General features: G+C 52.5%; 1 protein-coding gene across 4 annotated transcripts; it reads left to right on the forward strand.

Annotated features, from left to right (window-relative positions):
- On the forward strand, positions 1-18,805 carry IDH2 (isocitrate dehydrogenase (NADP(+)) 2). 4 transcript variants are annotated; one of them, XM_007194337.2, is made up of 11 exons: positions 1-224; positions 11,187-11,278; positions 12,272-12,437; positions 14,019-14,179; positions 14,264-14,407; positions 15,374-15,510; positions 15,698-15,849; positions 17,357-17,469; positions 17,643-17,740; positions 17,834-17,926; positions 18,406-18,805. In XM_007194337.2, exons 2-11 carry the CDS (start codon positions 11,228-11,230, stop codon positions 18,491-18,493), a joined length of 1,203 nt encoding a protein of 400 aa, XP_007194399.1. In that variant the 5' UTR covers positions 1-224; positions 11,187-11,227; the 3' UTR covers positions 18,494-18,805. The 4 variants fall into 4 exon arrangements, with proteins under 4 accessions (XP_007194399.1, XP_007194400.1, XP_057399909.1 ...); XM_007194338.2 differs by having other exon boundaries at positions 1-190; XM_057543926.1 differs by lacking the exon at positions 1-224 and adding an exon at positions 725-797.
- Positions 18,806-19,176: the final 371 nt, after the last annotated feature.

Consider the following 19,176-nt stretch of genomic DNA (forward strand, 5'->3'; position numbering starts at 1 on the left):
AAGAGAGAGAGAGAGAGACTTTGGTTGTTTATGGCAGAACCAATCAGTATTGTCTTTTGTATGAAAGCAGGCAAAAAATGGAACCGTTTGCCTGAGTACTGTCTTTGCTGTTATAGTTCCCATCTCGGAAAGGAGAAAACAGACTCTGGCTACGCTGAATGACTTCGAGGACTAGCTGCTTGACGTTCTGGTGAGAAGCAGAGAGATTTCAACTCTTGACTCGGGTCAGTCTACCTAACGCGTGGAGGGGATAGGAGGATCTGAGAGCGAATTTGAGGAGACCCGAGGTGACCACGGTCTTAGTTCAAGAACGCAGAACGCGCACTGGTTAATGCGCCTTGGAGTTTCAGCCCAGCCAACGCGAAGGACGCAGGAGTTTGTTCAGATTTGCCTTTTGGGGCTTAAGCTGATGTGTCAGCAATTGACACTCTGGTTTAAATAGGGCATCCTGGAGAGAGGGTTTTTCCTCGCTAACGGCTCCCCTAATCCTCCAGTTCCCACCCCCCGCTCCCGGGTCCCGGTGGGTCTCACCCCTCTCTCGCTTCAGTAGAGCTGAGCTTTCCGCGGTGCCCTGCGAAGCGCGCGCCAGGCGCGGGGGCGGGGTCCGGGCTGGTGCAGGGCCCAAGGAGGAGTCCGGCCCCTCCCGGCCCCGCCTCCTCCCGGCGAGGCCCAATAGGGTGGCGGGCCCCGGCAGTCCCGCCCCGGCCCTGCCCGCTCAGCCCGCGCTTGGCAGGCCTCGGTAGCCCGCCGCCAGGCAGCGGGGAGCAGTGGCCGGCGCTCGGATCTCGCCTATCCCGGTTCGTTCGCTCGCTCGCCAGCCAGTCCGACCCCCCCCCCCACCCGCTCGGGATGGCTGGTTACCTGCGGGTTATACGCTTGCTCTGTAGAGCCTCCGGTTCCGGGCCGGCCTGGGCGCCGGCAGCCTTGACAGCCCCCAACTTGCAAGAGCAGCCGCGGCGCCACTGTGAGTGCCACGAGGAGGGTCCGGGCGGGGTGCGCGCCTGGCACCGCGACGTGGCGTCCTTCCGGGCGGGGACCAGCGAGCGCGACCCGGGACGCTCGCGAGCCGGGGACGGCGGGGTAGGGCACACAAAGAGCCGGCGGACGGGGACGTGCTCCCCTGCCCCACCTTCCAGGCCGTGCCGGTCGCGGGGGGCGGGGGGAGGACTTGAAGGAAGGTGGCAACTGGTGGCCCGGGCGATGCCGGCCCTGCTGCCCCGCGCCCTCAGATTTTCCTGCAGTGGGTGCGGGGGGTATCCCGGGCTCGGAGGGTATTCTGCCCGCCCTGCGACTCTGGAGGGAGACAAAGCAACCGAGTGGGTGCTGGAGCGCCTGGCCCGCTCCACGCGAGAGAGGGAGGGTCCCGGCGCGGTCCCTGCTCAGACAAAGGAGGGGAAGGAGGAGGTATCCACTTCCCCTGCCTTCTCACCCGGCCGCGCAGTGATCCCTCCTCGCTGTCAGGCCCTCGTCAGCTATTTTTGGAGCCTTTTACGCGACAGTTGGAGGAGCCTCCTTTTTATTTTCGCTTTGGACGCCCCCATTTTCTTTGTCGACGCACTTGAAGCTCCATCCTGGGGCTTCTCCTTGGCTTGACCTGCCTCTTCTCGCCAGCCCGCTCCTGAGCTGCTCCTTGGCCCTGCCCCGCTCACCCGACTGGGAAGACCTGGCAGCCGCGCCAAAATGTCACTTTCCCAAATCGTTCGTCACAGCTTCTGTGATACCCTTAGTTTCCTGCTTAGGAGAGAAGACAATAGTCTTAATTAGCAGGGCATAATAAGCAAGACTTAGCCTGAACTTCCATTACCAAGGCAGGCTGCCGGGTCTGGCATTGGTCGGCCCCCTGGCTCTCCATCGCCAGCTACGAGAGACAGGGAACAGTGTAGGTCCCTTGGCTCTGTCGAATGCCTGTTGCCACGGAAACCCCTATCCTGACCTGGCCAGCAGCTCCTTCGAGTGAGGAGGAGGGGGTGGGGCCCAGGCAAGCTGGTCTTACTGCTAGAGTAGGTAATCTTTAACCTAGTGTGGGAGCAGCTGACCAGAGCTGAGAAGAGCCCCAGCACCCCACCTCCCCTTTCAAGGAGAAAGGGGCATTTCTGTTTTTCTACTCATGGGATTTATCTCTAAGGAGTCGGCCCTGCAACTCGAGGTTCTAAGTGTCCCTAGTCCCCAAAAAAGTTTCCCATATGGCACCACCTTCAGCAAAATATGGTGGAAGTTAGATACATTCTCCAATTCTCCCTTTTTTTTTTCTGCACTGATGGTAAAAAAAGAAACCAAAAAACCCCACACAAACAGGAAAAGCCCCTTTTGAGGACTGAATTTTGATAACACATGAAAAGAGCAGTCAGTTGCAGGTCCTTCCAGAAGCCCCCAAGTGGGGTTGGTAATTAATGAGGAGAACGCCTGGTGTTTGAGTTGGACATGAGACTGTACAATTGTGACCTCTGCTAGCTTGTTACTTTGGCAACACTGCTGGAGACAGAATACTTGGCATTCCCCTTGATGACAAGGAAAGAATATGCTTTGGCTAAAATACTCTTGTGTTTTTGCTGCCAGGTAATTCCCACATGTGTCTCCTTCTAGTTTTGCAACTTATAGGCCTCCAGCGACTGCTGGTGGTGGTTCTGATAAGTTAGTTTGGGGAAGTGAGGGAGACTGCTCAGTGGGAGAATTATCTATCCTTCCTTGGCTCAACTCCTAGTCTGGGAACTTCTTCATTTCCTCACTCTGTCCCTTAACTTTTCAGATCTTGGTGATTTGCCTGCACTCTTAGATTCCAGAGGAAATTATTTAATGATTGTTCAGTTTTGCAGACCCACCAGTAGAGTTGTGTGTTCTTCACTGAGCCTTGTTTCATCCACATCAGATAAGACCACAGCTATCCCATCAGAGCTGTTTTTGGGTGGTCGTGTTTAGGCCCAGTAGGTTTTGAGGAAAAGCCTCTAGAAAGGCTTGAGGCCTGCCTCCAGATCCTTTATGTGAGGCTGAGGCCTCTTTCACTGATTCCAGGATGGGGTGCTGGACACTGCTGTCTGATTACTGGAAGCCAGCCCCTGTGGCCTGCCCTGGAGTTTACTCTGCTGTAAACCATGTTTAAAATGCCAGCAGATTGCAAATGTTAACACATGATAAACTGTGACCTACTCCAGGACAGGAAACCCATTGACTGGCAGAGATGCCACCCATGTACATTTGTGATGGTCTGGTGCAGTTTTGTAGTGAGGACTCACTGGCCTCTGTGTGGTAATGCATCCCAGAATGGGGGAGGGGAGGGAGTACTTTTCATCCAAAGAGGAGGTTATGGCAGAGCAGTCCTTACCACAGATTGAATTGACCATAACTTGACATTCATTCATGGATTCAACAAATATTGTGCTTCTACTATGTGCCAGGCACTGTGCCAGGGACACTCTGGGGACAGAGCTGGGAATAAGAGACAAAGATTTCTGCCCTTATGGAACTTAAATTCTAATGTGGGGACAGACAGTAGACAAGAGCTAAGGAGAACAAATAAGCAAGGAAGGTGTGGGTGAAAGTTTGGGTAGGGCTGCCAGAAAAGACCCCACTGAATGAAGTACTGAGGGAGTGAAGGAAGCAGGCCATTTACTGTTCAGGGGAAGAGAGGGCTGTAGGTGCCAAGGTCACGATGCAGGAGGGCACCTTTGCTTGTTGGAGAAGCAGAAAGTAAGGCTGGCTCAGAGTGCACGAAGGCGATTGATGGGACATGAGGTCAGGCAGTGGAGGTCATGGGGGGCTTGTAGGCCGTTTTTGAGGATTTTGGCCTTCTCTGAGTGAAAGAGGCGGCTTTGCAGGGATTTGAGAGGAGTGTTGTGACCTGATTTACATTTTAACAGGAGCATTCTGGCTTCAGGGACCTGGTAGGAGGCCGTAGTCAGAATCTGGCAAGAGAGCATGGTGGCTTTTTTTATTTTTATTTTTATAAAATGTATGTCTGGGCTTCCCTGGTGGCGCAGTGGTTGAGAATCTGCCTGCCAATGCAGGGGACACGGGTTCGAGCCCTGGTCTGGGAAGATCCCACATGCCACGGAGCAACTAGGCCCGTGAGCCACAACTACTGAGCCTGCGCGTCTGGAGCCTGTGCCCCGCAACAAGAGAGGCCGCGATAGTGAGAGGCCCGCGCACTGCGATGAAGAGTGGCCCCCGCTTGCCACAACTGGAGAAAGTCCTCGCACAGAAACGAAGACCCAACACAGACAAAATAAATAAATAAATAAATAATTAAAAAAAAACCCCTCACATTATAAAGTGTATGTATTATTTTACATTTTTATTTATTTATTTATTTATGGCTGTGTTGGGTCTTCGTTTCTGTGCGAGGGCTTTCTCTAGTTGTGGCAAGCGGGGGCCACTCTTCATCGCAGTGCGCGGGCCTCTCACTATCGCGGCCTCTCTTGTTGCGGGGCACAGGCTCCAGTCGCGCAGGCTCAGTAGTTGTGGCTCACGGGCCTAGTTGCTCCGCGGCATGTGGGATCCCCCCAGACCAGGGCTCGAATCCGTGTCCCCTGCACCGGCAGGCAGATTCTCAACCACTGCGCCACCAGGGAAGCCCAACATGGTGGCTTTGACCTTGGTGGCGGTACTGGGGTGGGTGGATTCTGGATGAATTTTGACGGAAGAGCCAGTAGAGTTTTTTTGATGGTTTTGATGTGGGTGTGAGAGAAAGGGAGGAGTGAAGGATGACACCAAAGAAAATACTAGAGCCTCTTCCAGAACTGCTGCCCTGCCTTCTTGAGCCCTCTGGAATTGGGGGCTTCCCCCCACATTCTTCTGGGCCATGCTGGCTGAGCAACCTCTCTTCTGCTGGCAGCAGCATGGGTAGGAATGTGATGAAAGCAGTTCAGTTAAGTAGACAGGGGGGTGGAGGGGTGTCTGTCTTGGGAGGGACCTCTAGCCTGGAGGCTAGGTCTACTTACTTGAGCAGCAAGTAGATACTGAAACCGGGATGGGTTTATTTTTTGCTTTTATTTTTTAATATTTACATATTTGGTGGTGCCGGGTCTTAGTTGCGGCAGGTGGGCTCCTTAGTTGCGGTTCCAGGGCTCCTTAGTTGTGGCATGCAGGCTCCTTAGTTGTGGCGTGCAAACTCTTAGCCACAGCATGCATGTGGGATCTAGTTCCCTGACCAAGGATCAAACCTGGGCCCCCTGCATTGGGAGCGTGGAGTCTTATCCACTGCATCACCAGGGAAGTCCTTGGGGATGGGTTTTGAAATCCTTACTTGGTGTTCGGTGCTAGGAGTTGGCCTAATGGGCCTCTTGTGACTGATGTAATTCCATCCCACACCCTGGCCAAGAGGACAGTGTTTGTGCAGCCTGTCATCTGAAGATTTCATGGTGGCTGTCCCTAGGAGGCCTTCAGGGAGGCCCAGCCACTGTTCTTTGGATTTCAGGTCACCTGTCACCTCTTGTCTCCCAGAGAGGGGCAGACGGTGTGGGTGTCTCCACCATAGTGGCTAAACAACAGACAAGGTCTCAAACTCCGATGCCTTGGGGCACTCTGGAGGGCACGTGGCAGGCCTGGAATGGAGTGAGAGGCTGTCCTCATACCAGCCCATCCTTCATCCTTGCCAGGAGTGAGCGCGGGCTCAGTGGGACGAAGCGACTCATTCTTCAAGAGGGACTGGATTTTTATGTAAAATCTTCTCAGTTTTTTTTTTTTTTTTTGTGGGGGAACTGGTTTAAATTAAACATTAAAGAATTTTTAAATTTCTTATTTTTTATTGTGGTAAAAAATGCATAACAAAAATTTCCATCTTAATCATTTTTATGTGTGCAGTTCAGCAGTGTAAAATACATTCACATTGTTGTTCAGCGATCTCCGCAGCTTTTTCATCTTGCAGAACTGAAACTCTGTACCCATTAAACAACTCCCCTTCCTCCCCTCCCCTGCAGCCCTTGGAAACCACCATTCTTCTTTCTGCTTCTATAATTTTGACCACTCTAGGTACCTCATATAAGTGGAATCAGACAGTATTTGTTTTTTTGTGACTGGCTTGTTTCACTTAGCAGAATGCCCTCACGGTTCTTCCATGTTGTATAGTGTGTCAGCATTCCTTCCTTTTTAAGGCTGAATAAGATCCCATTGTCTGTATATAGCACATTAAAAAAAATATTCAAGTTAAAATATATTGACCCTCTGAGTAAGGTATAGGAAGTGTGAAAAGCTTAGGTGATATAGTTATTAAATCCTTACATATTTAATACTGCTTCTAATTTATCATGAGTTATTTCCCAAAAATGTTAATCACAGCTGGATTGAAAAAGTATTTGGGTAATACATAAAGTGTCCGCAGGAGCAAGCACCCTAAGGTTTTATCATATGCTGATAGAGAATTGTTTTAGGTGTTACAGCTTATGAGGTCCACAGTTTGACTGAATGGGTTAAATAAGTCTCTGTTGCTGTTTAACTGCATTGTAATTACCGAAAGTAATAATGCATGTAATTAAAAATAACAGAGAAGCTTTTTTTTTTTTTTTTTTTTTTTTTAAGTTTTATTTATTTATTTATTTATTTATTTATGGCTGTGTTGGGTCTTCGTTTCTGTGCGAGGGCTTTCTCCAGTTGCGGCAAGCGGGGGCCACTCTTCATTGCGGTGCGCGGGCCTCTCACTATCGCGACCTCTCCTGTTGCGGAGCACAGGCTCCAGACGCGCAGGCTCAGTAGTTGTGGCTCACGGGCCTAGTTGCTCCGTGGCATGTGGGATCTTCCCAGACCAGGGCTCGAACCCGTGTCCCCTGCATTGGCAGGCAGATTCTCAACCACTGTGCCACCAGGGAAGCCCCAGAGAAGCTTTTTTAATTAAAAGATCTTCTTCAAAAAACAAACAAACGACGTATTTGGGAAAGGTGGTGATGTTGTTTATATAAGTATACTGCATTATAAGTCTACTGGTGATCCAAAGGGAATTTGTCTTTGTGGAGTTTGAAACAAAAGAACAAGCGGCAAAAGCTATTGAGGTAGGTCCAGATCCATCACTAAAACATGGAAGCACTTCCTTTTTTAGTTTCAAAGCAAGTATATCCATGTTGAAGTGGTGGGGAGCCCAGTTTTGGAAAAAAAACTTGGAATCATGAACATAGTTTAACTTTTTGGAGGAAAGTTTTTCTTAAACTTCCTGGGTTAGTTCCCAGAGTCCTAGTCTCCTCTTGAAGGTTCATATCACATTTTGTTTATCCATTCATCTGTTGGTGGACACTTGGGTTGCTTCCACCTCTTGGCTATTGTGAATAATTGTTATGAACATGGGTGTATACAAATATCTTTTTGAGACCCTGCTTTTAATTATTTTTTAATTTTTTTGAGGAACCATCATACTGTTTTCCATAGTGACTGCACCATTTTACATTCTCATGAGCAACGCACAAGGGTTCCAGTTTCTTTACATCCTCGCCACCATTTGTTACTTTATGTGTTTTTGTCTTTTGTTTTTTGGGTTTTTTTGATAGTAGCTATCCTAATGGGTGTGAAGTGGTATCTCATTGCGGTTTTTTTTTTTTTTTTTTTTTTTTATTTATTTTTTTTTTTTTAAAGGATTTTCTTATTTATTTATTTATTTATTTGTTGTTTATTTTTGGCTGTGTTGGGTCTTCGGTTCGTGCGAGGGCTTTCTCCAGTTGCGGCAAGCGGGGGCCACCCTTCATCGCGGTGCGGGGACCGCTCTTCATCGCGGTGCGCGGGCCTTTCTCTATCGCGGCCCCTCCCGTCACGGGGCACAGGCTCCAGACGCGCAGGCTCAGCAATTGTGGCTCACGGGCCCAGCCGCTCCGCGGCACGCGGGATCCCCCCAGACCAGGGCTCGAACCCGTGTCCCCTGCATTAGCAGGCAGACTCCCAACCACTGCGCCACCAGGGAAGCCCCTCTCATTGCGGTTTTGATTTGCATTTCCCTAATGATCAGTGACGTTGAACATCTTTTTATGAGCGTATTGACCATTTTTGGAGAAATATCTATTCAAGTCCTTTGCCCATTTATTAATCAGGTTATTTGTTTTTTTGTTGTTGTTGAAATTGCCTGATTTTTAAGCCTTGGTCACCAATCAACGTTAAAAAAAACCCTACGACCTGGGCCAAACAAAATGAGCCTCTGCTGCTATGGCTCACATCACCACCCCCAGTCCCCAGCTCCTCTGGGAAGTTGCTTTGAGGGAGGCTGCACACCTGACTTTGATAACAGCGCTGCTTGCTCTCTCCATTACTGATAGGTTTTCCCTTCCATACTCACTCTTTGAGGACAGGCATTGTTGTGTTTAGGTGTTTCAGGAAGGGGTGCTTACCCTTAGCACCTGGTTGTAAATAAGTGGGCCCTGTGGTCTCTGAGGGTTTGACACCTGCATGCACAGCTGGGAAGGCTGCCTGCTGTGATCTTGATATTGAGCTCCCCCATCGAGGAGTGTGGTGTCCAAAGACACCAGCTGCTGTGCCTGAAGCCCAAAGCTTGAGCAGAGCCCAGGCTGAGGCTGAACCCTTTAGGACTGACCCCAATGGATCTGTACTTAGGGAACTTGATTACTGTAGGTTTGGTACATTAAAAAAAAAAATTTGATTGGCTCTCATCACATTAACTCATAGAAGATGCTCCTAAAAACTAAGCTAGCTCGCAACAGCCCAACAGACTTTCTGCAGGTCCTAAAGCTCTTTCCACTCAAGCTTTAGACCAGAAATGCTGACGGAATTTAGTAGCTTGGGTCCGAAGTCCCCACTGCATGTTGGGAAGAGCTGAAGCAGTGTCAGCTGTGTCCACCATGTTTTCTGGGGAATGAAATATTTTGAGTCTGTGTTTGCTTTCTGCTTCTCTACCTATGGCCCACAAGGGCGTCCAGAGGCTGCACTTGAGCCAGGGCCCTGGGACACAGGTGAGGCCTATCCTGACCCTGACACAAGCCATGCTTCCTGGGTCTCATTTTTCTTCCTTTTTAGATTAAAAAAAAACTCTGTTTGCACATCTTTGGAAAGTGAGTCATTCTGCTGCACATAATTCACCTTTTTCTTAGTGGGTCGGGATGTCATCATGAGTCATGGCAGTGGTGTGTTTCGTAGGACAGTGATGTGTTTGGGGTCTTTTGGGCTTTGGTCACTTTTGTTTTCATGAGCCTAGGTAGCCATGCTTCTTCATTTTTCTAGGCCTGCTTTTCACAGGCTTCTGTCCCTTGCTGTCAGCCTAGCAGATGTCACTTGGGGTTTTCATCCTGTCCCCTCTTCTGATTTGCTGTGTCTAATCTTCGGTGAGGTGAAAGACCCATAGCTACATCTGTAAGGATTGTGTGTAACATAAGACTAAATGGGCCCTAAGTAAGGGCTGAGGAGGGCCCCTTTGGGGACAGGGCCCTGCTTTCATCTGGGGTTCAGCAGAAGGTGACACTTCCTGGGGTGACTGAGGCGGGGTTGTAGGTTTCACATAGATCTTGTTGCCATGCTCTGCAGCTGCTGTTTCTTCCAAGGCTGTGGCCAGAGGCACATGCTGGTGCTTGGGTGCCCCTGCTGCAGGTTAAGGGTCAATAAGCCTCACCCACGGCAGCCTGCACTGATAAATTGGACGGGCCATTTTCTTTCTTTTTTTTTGATCCGTGCCCCACGGCATATGGGATCTCAGTTCCCCGACCGGGGATTGAACACGCGCCCCCTGCATTGGAAGCACGGAGTCATAACCACTGGACCTCCAGGGAAGTCCCATGGACGATTTTCTTGAGTTTTGTTTGGAATTCACTTCCCAGACTGTTGGTTTTTCTCATGAGTCAGACTTTCCTTCAGGAGCCTCCACCAGCTCCTGTTTCCTCCTCCACCATCTCCCTGGGCCTGGATCAGTCAGTCGTCCAGTCCTTTGATGCATCTCTGGCAGAACTGGCGAACCTGAGCCTGCGTGGATCAGGGCTTCTGCATTCCATTCCCAGGTGCCCATCAAGGAAGGTGTGGATCTTCCTGGATCTGCTGTTTTCAAGCTGTGTGAGCTTTGGCAGTGAGCTGACAACCTCTCTGAGCCTTAATTTCCTCACATTTAAAGTGGAGATAATGATACAGTAAGTCCCTTACATATGAATGAGTTCCGTTCAGAGAGCGTGTTCCTAAGTCCGATTTTTCATAAGTCCAACAAAGTTAGCTTAGGTACCCAACTAACAAAATCGGCTATATAGTACTGTAATGTAATAGGTTTATAATACTTTTCACACAAATAATACATAAAAAACAAACACAAAAAATAAAACATTTTTAATTTTGCAGTACAGTACCTTGAAAAGTACGGTAGTACAGTACAACACCTGGCATCCAGGGGTTGGCATGGAGTGAACAGGCAAGAAGTTACTGACTGGAAGAGGGAGAGGAGGTGGGAGATGGCAGAGCTGAAGGATCGTCAGCAATAGGAGACGGAGGGCAAGCTGCAGTTTCACTCATTCACATCCTGGGCTTGAAATAAAGATACTGTACTACTGCACTCTATATAGTACTGTACAGTAAAGTACACAAAAGCACACCCACTTGTAGAGGATGCGAGCATGTGACAATGTACACCAGACACATGAGCTAACTTATGTGACTGGACATGCGAATGCACGTTCGCATCTTTGAAAGTTCACAACTTGAAGGTTCGTATGTAGGGGACTTACTGTACTCCCCTTGGGAGTGGTTCAGAGGATTAAATGTGAAGGGTGTGGTACACCCTCAGGCCCATGGGAGGGGATCTATACAGTTTCCCTCCTCACTTCATGTTAGTCAGGCTCTCAGGTTGCAAGCAACAGTTAGAGGAAGTTTTTGGAAGGACACGGGGTAGCTCATAGAATTGCAGGGATTGGACAAGAGGGGATTCTGGGCTGCCCTGGGGAACTGGGTGGCAGCAGCCGAAGGCAACCTCTGCCCGGCTTGCTGCTTGACAAGGTGACCCCAGCTGGCTCTCATTCTCTGTGTTGGTCTCCTCTGCTGTCAGGTTCCAGGGGAAAGGATCTGACTGGCCAGGCTGACATCTGGCTAGTCCCAGCTGGCCAGACTCAATGGGGGACCCAGCTCCCCCGGGTGGTCCCGGAGCTGCTCCTGCAGGAGGGGGAGTGAATGCTGGGCAGCTGGGCCCTGGCTGACACCCCTTCCTCCGTGGTGAAGGGTGGGTCAGGCCGGAGAGGAGAGGGGCTCCCCCACCAGCCTCCCCAGGGCTGTGATGTGCTATGTGTGTCTGGTCCTAGATGCCAACAAGAGGATCAAGGTGGCGAAGCCAGTGGTGGAGATGGACGGCGATGAGATGACCCATATTATCTGGCAGTTCATCAAGGAGAAGGTAGTTCCCTCCCGAAGTGGGCGGCCTTCCACATGGCCGGCCGGGCTCAGTGTTCAGTCCCCACTTTGGGTCCCCAGGGTTCACCCGTCACCCTGGTGGGCAGGAGCAGTCCTGTTTTTCCCCTTCCGTACGCCCTTCTGTCATGTCCAGACCACTCATGGCTCTTATGACATCAGGCAGGGGACTGTCCTCAGCCATCTGTGTCACGTGCTGGTGCCAAAGCCAGCATGTTTTTAAAAATGTGTGCACATTCAAGCCTGACCCTGTATCATGTCGTTTTTTTGTTTTTTTTCGTTTGTTTTGTTTTTTCAAACAAACTCGTGTTTCAGCATGAGTTGACTATCCTTTGGGAGTTTCTTCTTTTCTTTTTTTTATTTTTTATTGGAGTATAGTTGAATATATCATCTTGATCTCCTGCATTCCTATGTGCTTCCTTGAGGGAGTGAAAGAGGAACAGGGCCGGCGTGCGGGGGGACCACATCATTAACCTTTCCTTAGCGGTTCAAGGATGTCATCGCGAGTCGTGGCGTGGGGTCTGTTGGAGGACAGTGATATGTTTGAGCCACCATGGCAGACGGTTCCCAGGGTGGCTGCTTGGCTTCTCCGAAATCGCTGTGGGCTGGGTCTGCCTGGGAGAGCACATTGTCCATGTGCCTGTCCCCAAGAAGAAGGTTGAGAATCACCACTTCTGAGTGGGGAAGAAGAGGGAACCCCGCTTTATAGAGAACCCTAGATGCACTTGGAGTTGGGGTTTGGCTGAATTGATGGGCCACCGCAGGGGGGGTGTGGTTTATGCTAGGCAGTGAGCCCTCCGAGGGGCTGCAGCCTGGTCTGCCGGCCTCTCTCCAGAGCCCCGGCCTCTTGCCAGCTTTGGCCAGCCCTCCGCTGGCCTTTCCTCTTCCCCGCCCTGACGGGGTGTCCCCTGCCACCATCCCCACATGCCCCTGAGTCAGTCATCTGGGCTGATGCCAGGCCCCGGCCGTCTGTCTCTAGCTCATCCTGCCCCATGTGGACATCCAGCTCAAGTATTTTGACCTGGGGCTTCCAAACCGTGACCAGACCAACGATCAGGTCACCATCGACTCTGCGCTGGCCACCCAGAAGTACAGTGTGGCTGTCAAGTGTGCCACCATCACCCCTGACGAGGCCCGTGTGGAAGGTGCGAGGGGCGCGGGGGTGGGCGGCTGGGACAGTGGGGGCTGGGACGTGACCCTGGTCTCCCTGCGAATGTCCAGCACACAGCGGAGCCTCCAAGGTTCCTGTGGAGGAGGCTGGGGAGGGGAGATTGAGGGCTGGCCTAGGTTCCACAGTTGGGGGTGGCAAAGCTGGGGCCAGGGTCTGTGTCCCCTGCTCCCAGGCTGGTGGTGTTTCTGCTGTGCCGTGTGGCTCTGGCCAGTGTGGGTGTCACCGGTCACAGAGAGGAGAAGGAGGAAGCTGATGCTGACACTGTCACAGTGAGGACAGCCTCTTTGGGCAGCCTGCCCCCCTGGCCTCCTGGACTGCTTTGCAGGCAGGTTTACAGAGAGACTCTGGGGCCCCCTCTGTCCAGGGTAGTGCTGGGTGTCAGGCCTGTGTCCTTCAGAGCCTCGGAACGTCCCTTGTGTCCCGCCACTGTCTTGGCACTGCAGGTCTGCCCTCTGCCTCTGTGGCCGTGGAGCGGTCTCAGAGAGTTGCCCCACCAGGCTTGGACTGGCTGCTGGTCCTCAGTTCTGAGGGCTGCTCTCGAGGGTTCCATGAAACGGCACCAGTGTGTGGGTAAAGGATCGGGTTTGGGAAATTCAAGAAAGGGTGGTTTCAGAACTTGCAGAGTTCTGTCTCCCCACTTCCTGCAGTATGAGGGGCCTGAAGGAAACCTTCAAGACACATCTCCAAACTCTGCAGGCCTCCTCCTGTCATGCAGGTTGTTCCCAACCTTAGGGTATGGAATCATTTTAGTGCTAAGCTCTTTCAGCTGGTTTTCTTTTATTTCTCCTGAACCCTGAGATTTATACATCCCCACTTTATGGAGAAGGAAGTAGAGGGTCACAGTCAGTAATTTAGGCTGAACCCGGCAGTGAGTGGCAGTGCTGGGGCCAGAACCAGAGCGTCTGGAGTGAGGCCGTACACTGCCAGCTTCATCAGACAGTTAAGTCCAGGTGTGATGTGGGAATAATAATAACTGACAGAGGGGACTTCCCTGGTGGTCCAGTAGCTAAGACTCCATGCTCCCAATGCAGGGGGCGCAGGTTCAATCCCTGGTCAGGGAACTAGATCCCACATGCATGCCGCAACTAAAGATCCTGCATGCTGCAACTGAAGATCCTGCATGTGGCAACGAAGATCCTGCGTGCCGCAACTAAGACCCGGTGCAGCCAAAAAAAAAAAAAAGTATATATATATATATATATATATATAAAATAACTGACAGAGCCCTTACCACGTGCCAGCCACTGTTCTAGGTACTTTACACATGCATGCATTTAATCCTCACAACAACCCAAAAGGCCAGGTGTTTTATCAACAATTTCATTTTATGGTTTAAGTTCAGCCACTTGCCTAAGGCTGACAGTCAGAGGTGGTGCCACAGCTGGACCTTGAAGCCAGGAAATCTGATTGGGGAGCCCACGTGCACACTCTAGACTCTGCTGCTTCCCCCCAAATGATTTTTAGGACCCCCATCTGGCTATGTTCTTGCTTGGGGTTCAAATTCTGGTTGGAAGGTGGGGGCCGCAGTGGGGCCACTTCATCTTTGTCCTCATAGAGTTCAAGCTGAAGAAGATGTGGAAGAGTCCCAATGGAACCATCCGGAACATCCTCGGGGGGACTGTCTTCCGGGAGCCCATCATCTGCAAAAACATCCCACGCCTCGTCCCTGGCTGGACCAAGCCCATCACCATTGGCAGGCACGCCCACGGCGACCAGGTCGGCCACGGTGGGAGTGGGGCTCCAAGGGCCTGGGTCCCGCATCTGGAGCACTTGGCCTGAGCCATCCTCTCACCTCTGCAGTACAAGGCCACAGACTTTGTGGCTGACCGGGCCGGCACATTCAAGATCGTCTTCACCCCAAAGGACGGCAGCGGCGCTAAGGAGTGGGAGGTGTACAACTTCCCCGCCGGTGGCGTGGGCATGGGCATGTACAACACGGATGAGGTGAGCAGCGGCTCCCCGGCTCCCTCCCCCACGCCTGTCTCTGTCTCCGGCCACATCGGGTTGGTGGTTCTGACTATTCCTGCATCGGTGGCCTGAAGGTCTGAGGCCTGAGAGCAGATGCATCTTAGGTGTGTTCAGAGGGCCCTGCGGTGGGCCCGGTGTGGAGGGCTGTCCCACTCCTGCCCAGCCAGATGCTCCTGCTTCCCCCCATTCCTGCACTCACTCTCGGGTGCGTCTTTGGGGGCATATTGGTTGTCAGCTCTTGGCTTACAGCAAACTGGGTAAGCACTTCTTCCCCTCCCTACCCCCATCTCTTGGCTTTCCTTTCCTCTGTGGTTGGCCTCATTCTCAGGCTGTGAAGAAATGGCCACCAGTAGCTCCAGGCTTATCGCTGCCAGCCTGGCTACCCTATCAGAAAAGAGCCCCCCCCCTTTTTTTCTTGGCTGCGCTGTGGCATTCAGGATCTCAGTTCCCGGACCAGGGATCGAACCCGTGCCCCCTGCAGTGGAAGTGCGGAGTCTTAACCACTGGACCACCAGGGAAGTCCTAGAAAAGAGCCTTTTTGCTCATGATTCTAGCAAAAGTACAGGCCTGGGTCACATGGCCATCTCTGAGCCAATCATGGAGGCCCAGGGGAGGAAGGGCTCTGATTGGATAAGCCCAGGACACACTATCAAGTCTAGAGACGGGCAGGTGGGCTGAGGGCATTAGCCCCACCCCAGCCATATGGTCTAAGAAGTGGGGAGGGTGGTAGCTTTCCAAAGCAGTTGGTGGGGCTACTTCCTCCCAGAAATTGAGAGGGGGATGCTGGGCCAGTAGAAACAACAGATGCTCACTCCAGGGAGGCTAGGTTAACCCCGGCTGCCTGCGAGGGTCCTGTGGAGGGAAGGGATGCCGTTCCCAGGGCCTGCGCCCACCCTGGGGGACTACACCAGGGACCTCTCTCTGACCTCTCTCTCCCTGCAGTCCATCTCGGGTTTTGCGCACAGCTGCTTCCAGTATGCCATCCAGAAGAAGTGGCCACTCTACATGAGCACCAAGAACACCATTCTGAAAGCCTATGACGGGCGCTTCAAGGACATCTTCCAGGAGATCTTTGAGAAGTAATGGCCTCTCCCTTTAATACTTCTCAGGGACGCCATGGCCCTTCTTCCCTGTCCCCTCAGCCGCCCTTACCCACCCAGGGAGATGGCTGTCCCAGTGCATCTGTCTCAGCTCTGAGGCTCAGGGAGGGATCCCCAACCTGTCAGCCTCCCGCCCTCTCCCCACAACAGGCCCTTTTGCTCCCAGGCACTACAGGACCGAGTTCGACAAGAATAAGATCTGGTATGAGCACCGCCTCATTGACGACATGGTGGCTCAGGTCCTCAAGTCTTCGGGCGGCTTTGTGTGGGCCTGCAAGAACTATGACGGAGATGTGCAGTCAGACATCCTGGCCCAGGGTACGCTGGCAGCACCTGCTCCCTGTGGGGATGGACTGTTGTTTTTCCCTAGCTGGGGGGATTTTCTCCTTTGGGGAGAACGTTTCTCTAGTGGATCAGCAGAGCTGGGGCTTGCCTGCTCATTCCGGGGTCTCCTGTGGACAGCAGGGGCCAGGGGCTCCCTGGTGTCTGAGTGAGGAAGGATCCTAAGTTAGCTTTGGACTGGGGTATTACTAAGGCTGCCATTCCAGAGGAAGGAAGACATAGGAATTCAGGTCCTAAAGGGCTAGATGTGTTAGCCCTGAGGTTGTTCCTGTCCATGAAAGGGCCAAGTGACTCTGCTTGGCTCCAGGTTTGGACTAGGTTTGGCTCTAGTAGAAAAAGGGGAGTAAGCACAACCGGATGCTTTTTAAATTACAGAGAATTTGTTTTGCACAGTAAACCTTTTGGATGTAGGAGAATATTGGGGATGATGGCAAACCCCCAGGCCCCAGAGCATCCTGAAACACAAGTTGGGTTGCAGCAGAAAGCCTGCGTGAAGCCGTTAGGGAAGAACAGAAGGAAATAGCCCAATTGTATTGGGAATGAGAGCAGGAAAGATAGTGGGAGGAGGCAACATGTATCCATAGCGAGTGGAAGAGAAACCAGGCTCTGTGAGAGGGGGCGAGGTCTAGCTCCTGATAAGGAGAAAAGTGAAGCCCACGCCAGGTTGTGCTGAAAAGGCAGAGGGTCTCAGTGCTTTATAAAAACCTTTGACTTTATTTTGAAAAGTTTGGTGTGATCCTCTCACTAGAACAATTCCCATCTAGGATGGGAGCATGAAAAGCCCTAGCAGACAAGAGAAAGGCATGAAAGGTACCCTTAAGTGTATGGAGATTGGTGAGTGTGAAGGTCCCAGGTGCAAATGGAGAAGGGATTCCCCCTTTCTCTGCCCCAACAGCAAAAATTCTTACACAAATAATTTTCCTCTAGAAGTTGCCCACTTTTTCTTTCTTGGGCATTCAGAATTCTTATTTTGGTGTTGTGGGGTGCTTTTGAAAACTAGGAGACCTTGGCCACAGAAAAGGTTGACATCTGGATTTGGGAAAACTTGGAAATAAATCACAAAGCTTTAAAGTGGCCTGAAAGAGCAGATAAAGTGATCACTGTGAAATAGCTGGCTGCAGGCTTTATTCTTTCTGCTTGAATGAGCCTCCTGGTCACCAGCCAGGGTGGGTGGGCAGAATTTGGGGGGATCTTATGCCCTGGGGGGCCATAGACTCAGGGGCACCTGGAGGTAGGGGATGTAGAATTATGCTAACAGGCTGATGACAGCCACCTCTGAGTGCCCCTCTGCCCTGTACTGGGCCCTGGAGACCCAGGATAAGGGTAGACAAGCCTGAAACAGTCTCTGTCCTCCCAGTTATAGGTGGGGGTGGGTGGAGACATAAGCAAGGAAGCAGCTACAACAGCAGGAGGGCAGGTGGGCTCAACCCCAGTGGCCTGAGGAAAGGTGCCGGCACTGAGAGGAGGTCTTCCTACTCTCCAGGCTTTGGCTCCCTTGGCCTGATGACGTCTGTGCTGGTCTGCCCGGATGGGAAGACCATTGAGGCTGAGGCTGCTCATGGGACAGTCACCCGCCACTATCGGGAGCACCAGAAGGTGAGTGCGAGGACCGTGGCCGCATGTCCATCTGCCCCCAGGGCCCGAGCCCACTGGCCCTGAGGGCTGGGAGCACGGGCCCAGTCCTGTCACTCTAAAGGTGGGCAGCTGTGTCCAGGTGGCACTCTTGTTGGCTGGTTGGCTCTTCATCCCCCTGCGACCCCTTCCCCCAGGGCCGGCCTACCAGCACCAACCCTATCGCCAGCATCTTTGCCTGGACGCGTGGCCTGGAGCACCGGGGGAAGTTGGACGGAAACCAGGACCTGATCAGGTGAGTGCAGAGGGAGGGCCTGAGCTGGTTCTGGGCAGGTTCTGGGCCCTGGCTCTGCACAGCTGGGGTCTCACTCTGCCCTGTCCCCTGCAGGTTTGCCCAGACCCTGGAGAAGGTGTGCGTCGAGACAGTGGAGAGTGGAGCCATGACCAAGGACCTGGCGGGCTGCATCCATGGCCTCAGCAAGTGGGTGGCCTGGGGTAGAGGGCAGGGCTGGCCTTCTGGGACCTCGGGGTCAGGTGGAAAGAAGCTCAGGGTCCCTCTTAGAGGCCTCCTCCTGAGTTGGCTTAGCTGCCAGGGGCAGGACAGGTCCATGGCCCTGGGGGATGGCTCGGGCCAGCCTCCTCACACCAGGCCCAGCGAGTGGGTCCCCATCCCTGAGGCTAGCTGCTCAGAATGTTTCCATCCCCTGCTGCACCCATCTCCCAGCTTCTCCCCAGAGAGCTTGTACCTAGTTGCCCATTCACCTGGAAAAGCAAAGACAGGCCTTACGGGGTTCCTGCTGAGTTTGCTGTGGCCTCTTGACAGTTGGCTCTAGGTAGCCTCTGGCCTGTAGACCTCCCCATGACCGCACGAGGGGGCTGCCGTCTGGATGCTTGAGCTCAGGCTCTGCCCTGGGAGGGCCCGGCCGGAGCGGCCCTCACGTGCAGGTGCTCTCTTGACAGTGTGAAGCTGAACGAGCACTTCCTGAACACCTCGGACTTCCTGGACACCATCAAGAGCAACCTGGACAAAGCTCTGGGCCAGCAGTAGCGGGGTGGGAGCGCTGCTGGCTGCCGTGGCGGCCGGGCTGGAGCCGAGCGGGTGGCCACAGGTCCCCCCCAACCCCGACACGCCCCGCCGCGGAGGGTGAGCCTCACAACCCCTCTTTGGAGGCCTTTCTAGGGGACACTTTTTTTAATCAGCGAGATGTTTTTAAAAGTGTCTGTGTCTCCCCTCATGGTGACGTGAGGCCGGAACAGTGTGTTTTACCTCAGCCAGTGCTATGTTTTGCATACTGTAATTTATATTGCCCTCGGAACACATGGTGCCATATTTAGCTACTAAAAAGCTCTTCACAAAACAGCCTGCGGTGTTTGTCCCTGAGGGGAAGGAGGCAGCTGGGGCCTAGAGGCAGAAGCCCTCAAAGGGCTGGCGGATTCCCCCAGGGGCTGACCGGGGTGCCTCGGGCCACAGCAGGCCTCTGTCCAGTCAGGGGGCCACCGGGGGGAGGGGACCGGGCAGAAGGCCTGTGGGTTCCCTGGAGTTTCCTAGCACGGTCCGGCTTCTGTATCCTCTTTTTCATTTTGAGATTGTCACTTCCGACAGAGTACAGTTATATTTTTATTTATTTTTTTCTTTGATAGCTTTAACTTTCTAAACGTGCCCAGACCTCTTTATTTGCCTGTTTCTCAGTCCTCAAAACAGGTCCCACACAGTAGCCGCCTCAGTTCTCT

The sequence above is a fragment of the Balaenoptera acutorostrata genome, chromosome 3 (genome assembly GCF_949987535.1).
Source record: "Balaenoptera acutorostrata chromosome 3, mBalAcu1.1, whole genome shotgun sequence".
In the NCBI taxonomy this organism is placed as follows: Eukaryota; Metazoa; Chordata; class Mammalia; order Artiodactyla; family Balaenopteridae; genus Balaenoptera; species Balaenoptera acutorostrata.

Excerpts from the sequence above, each read along its gene's own strand:
- IDH2 (XM_057543925.1), top strand. The coding sequence starts at position 850 with ATGGCTGGTTACCTGCGGGTTATACGCTTGCTCTGTAGAGCCTCCGGT. Across the intron at positions 14,408-15,373 it reads GCATGTACAACACGGATGAG|TCCATCTCGGGTTTTGCGCA; the intron begins GTGAGCAGCGGC and ends CTCTCCCTGCAG. Across the intron at positions 17,741-17,833 it reads GGAAACCAGGACCTGATCAG|GTTTGCCCAGACCCTGGAGA; the intron begins GTGAGTGCAGAG and ends TGTCCCCTGCAG.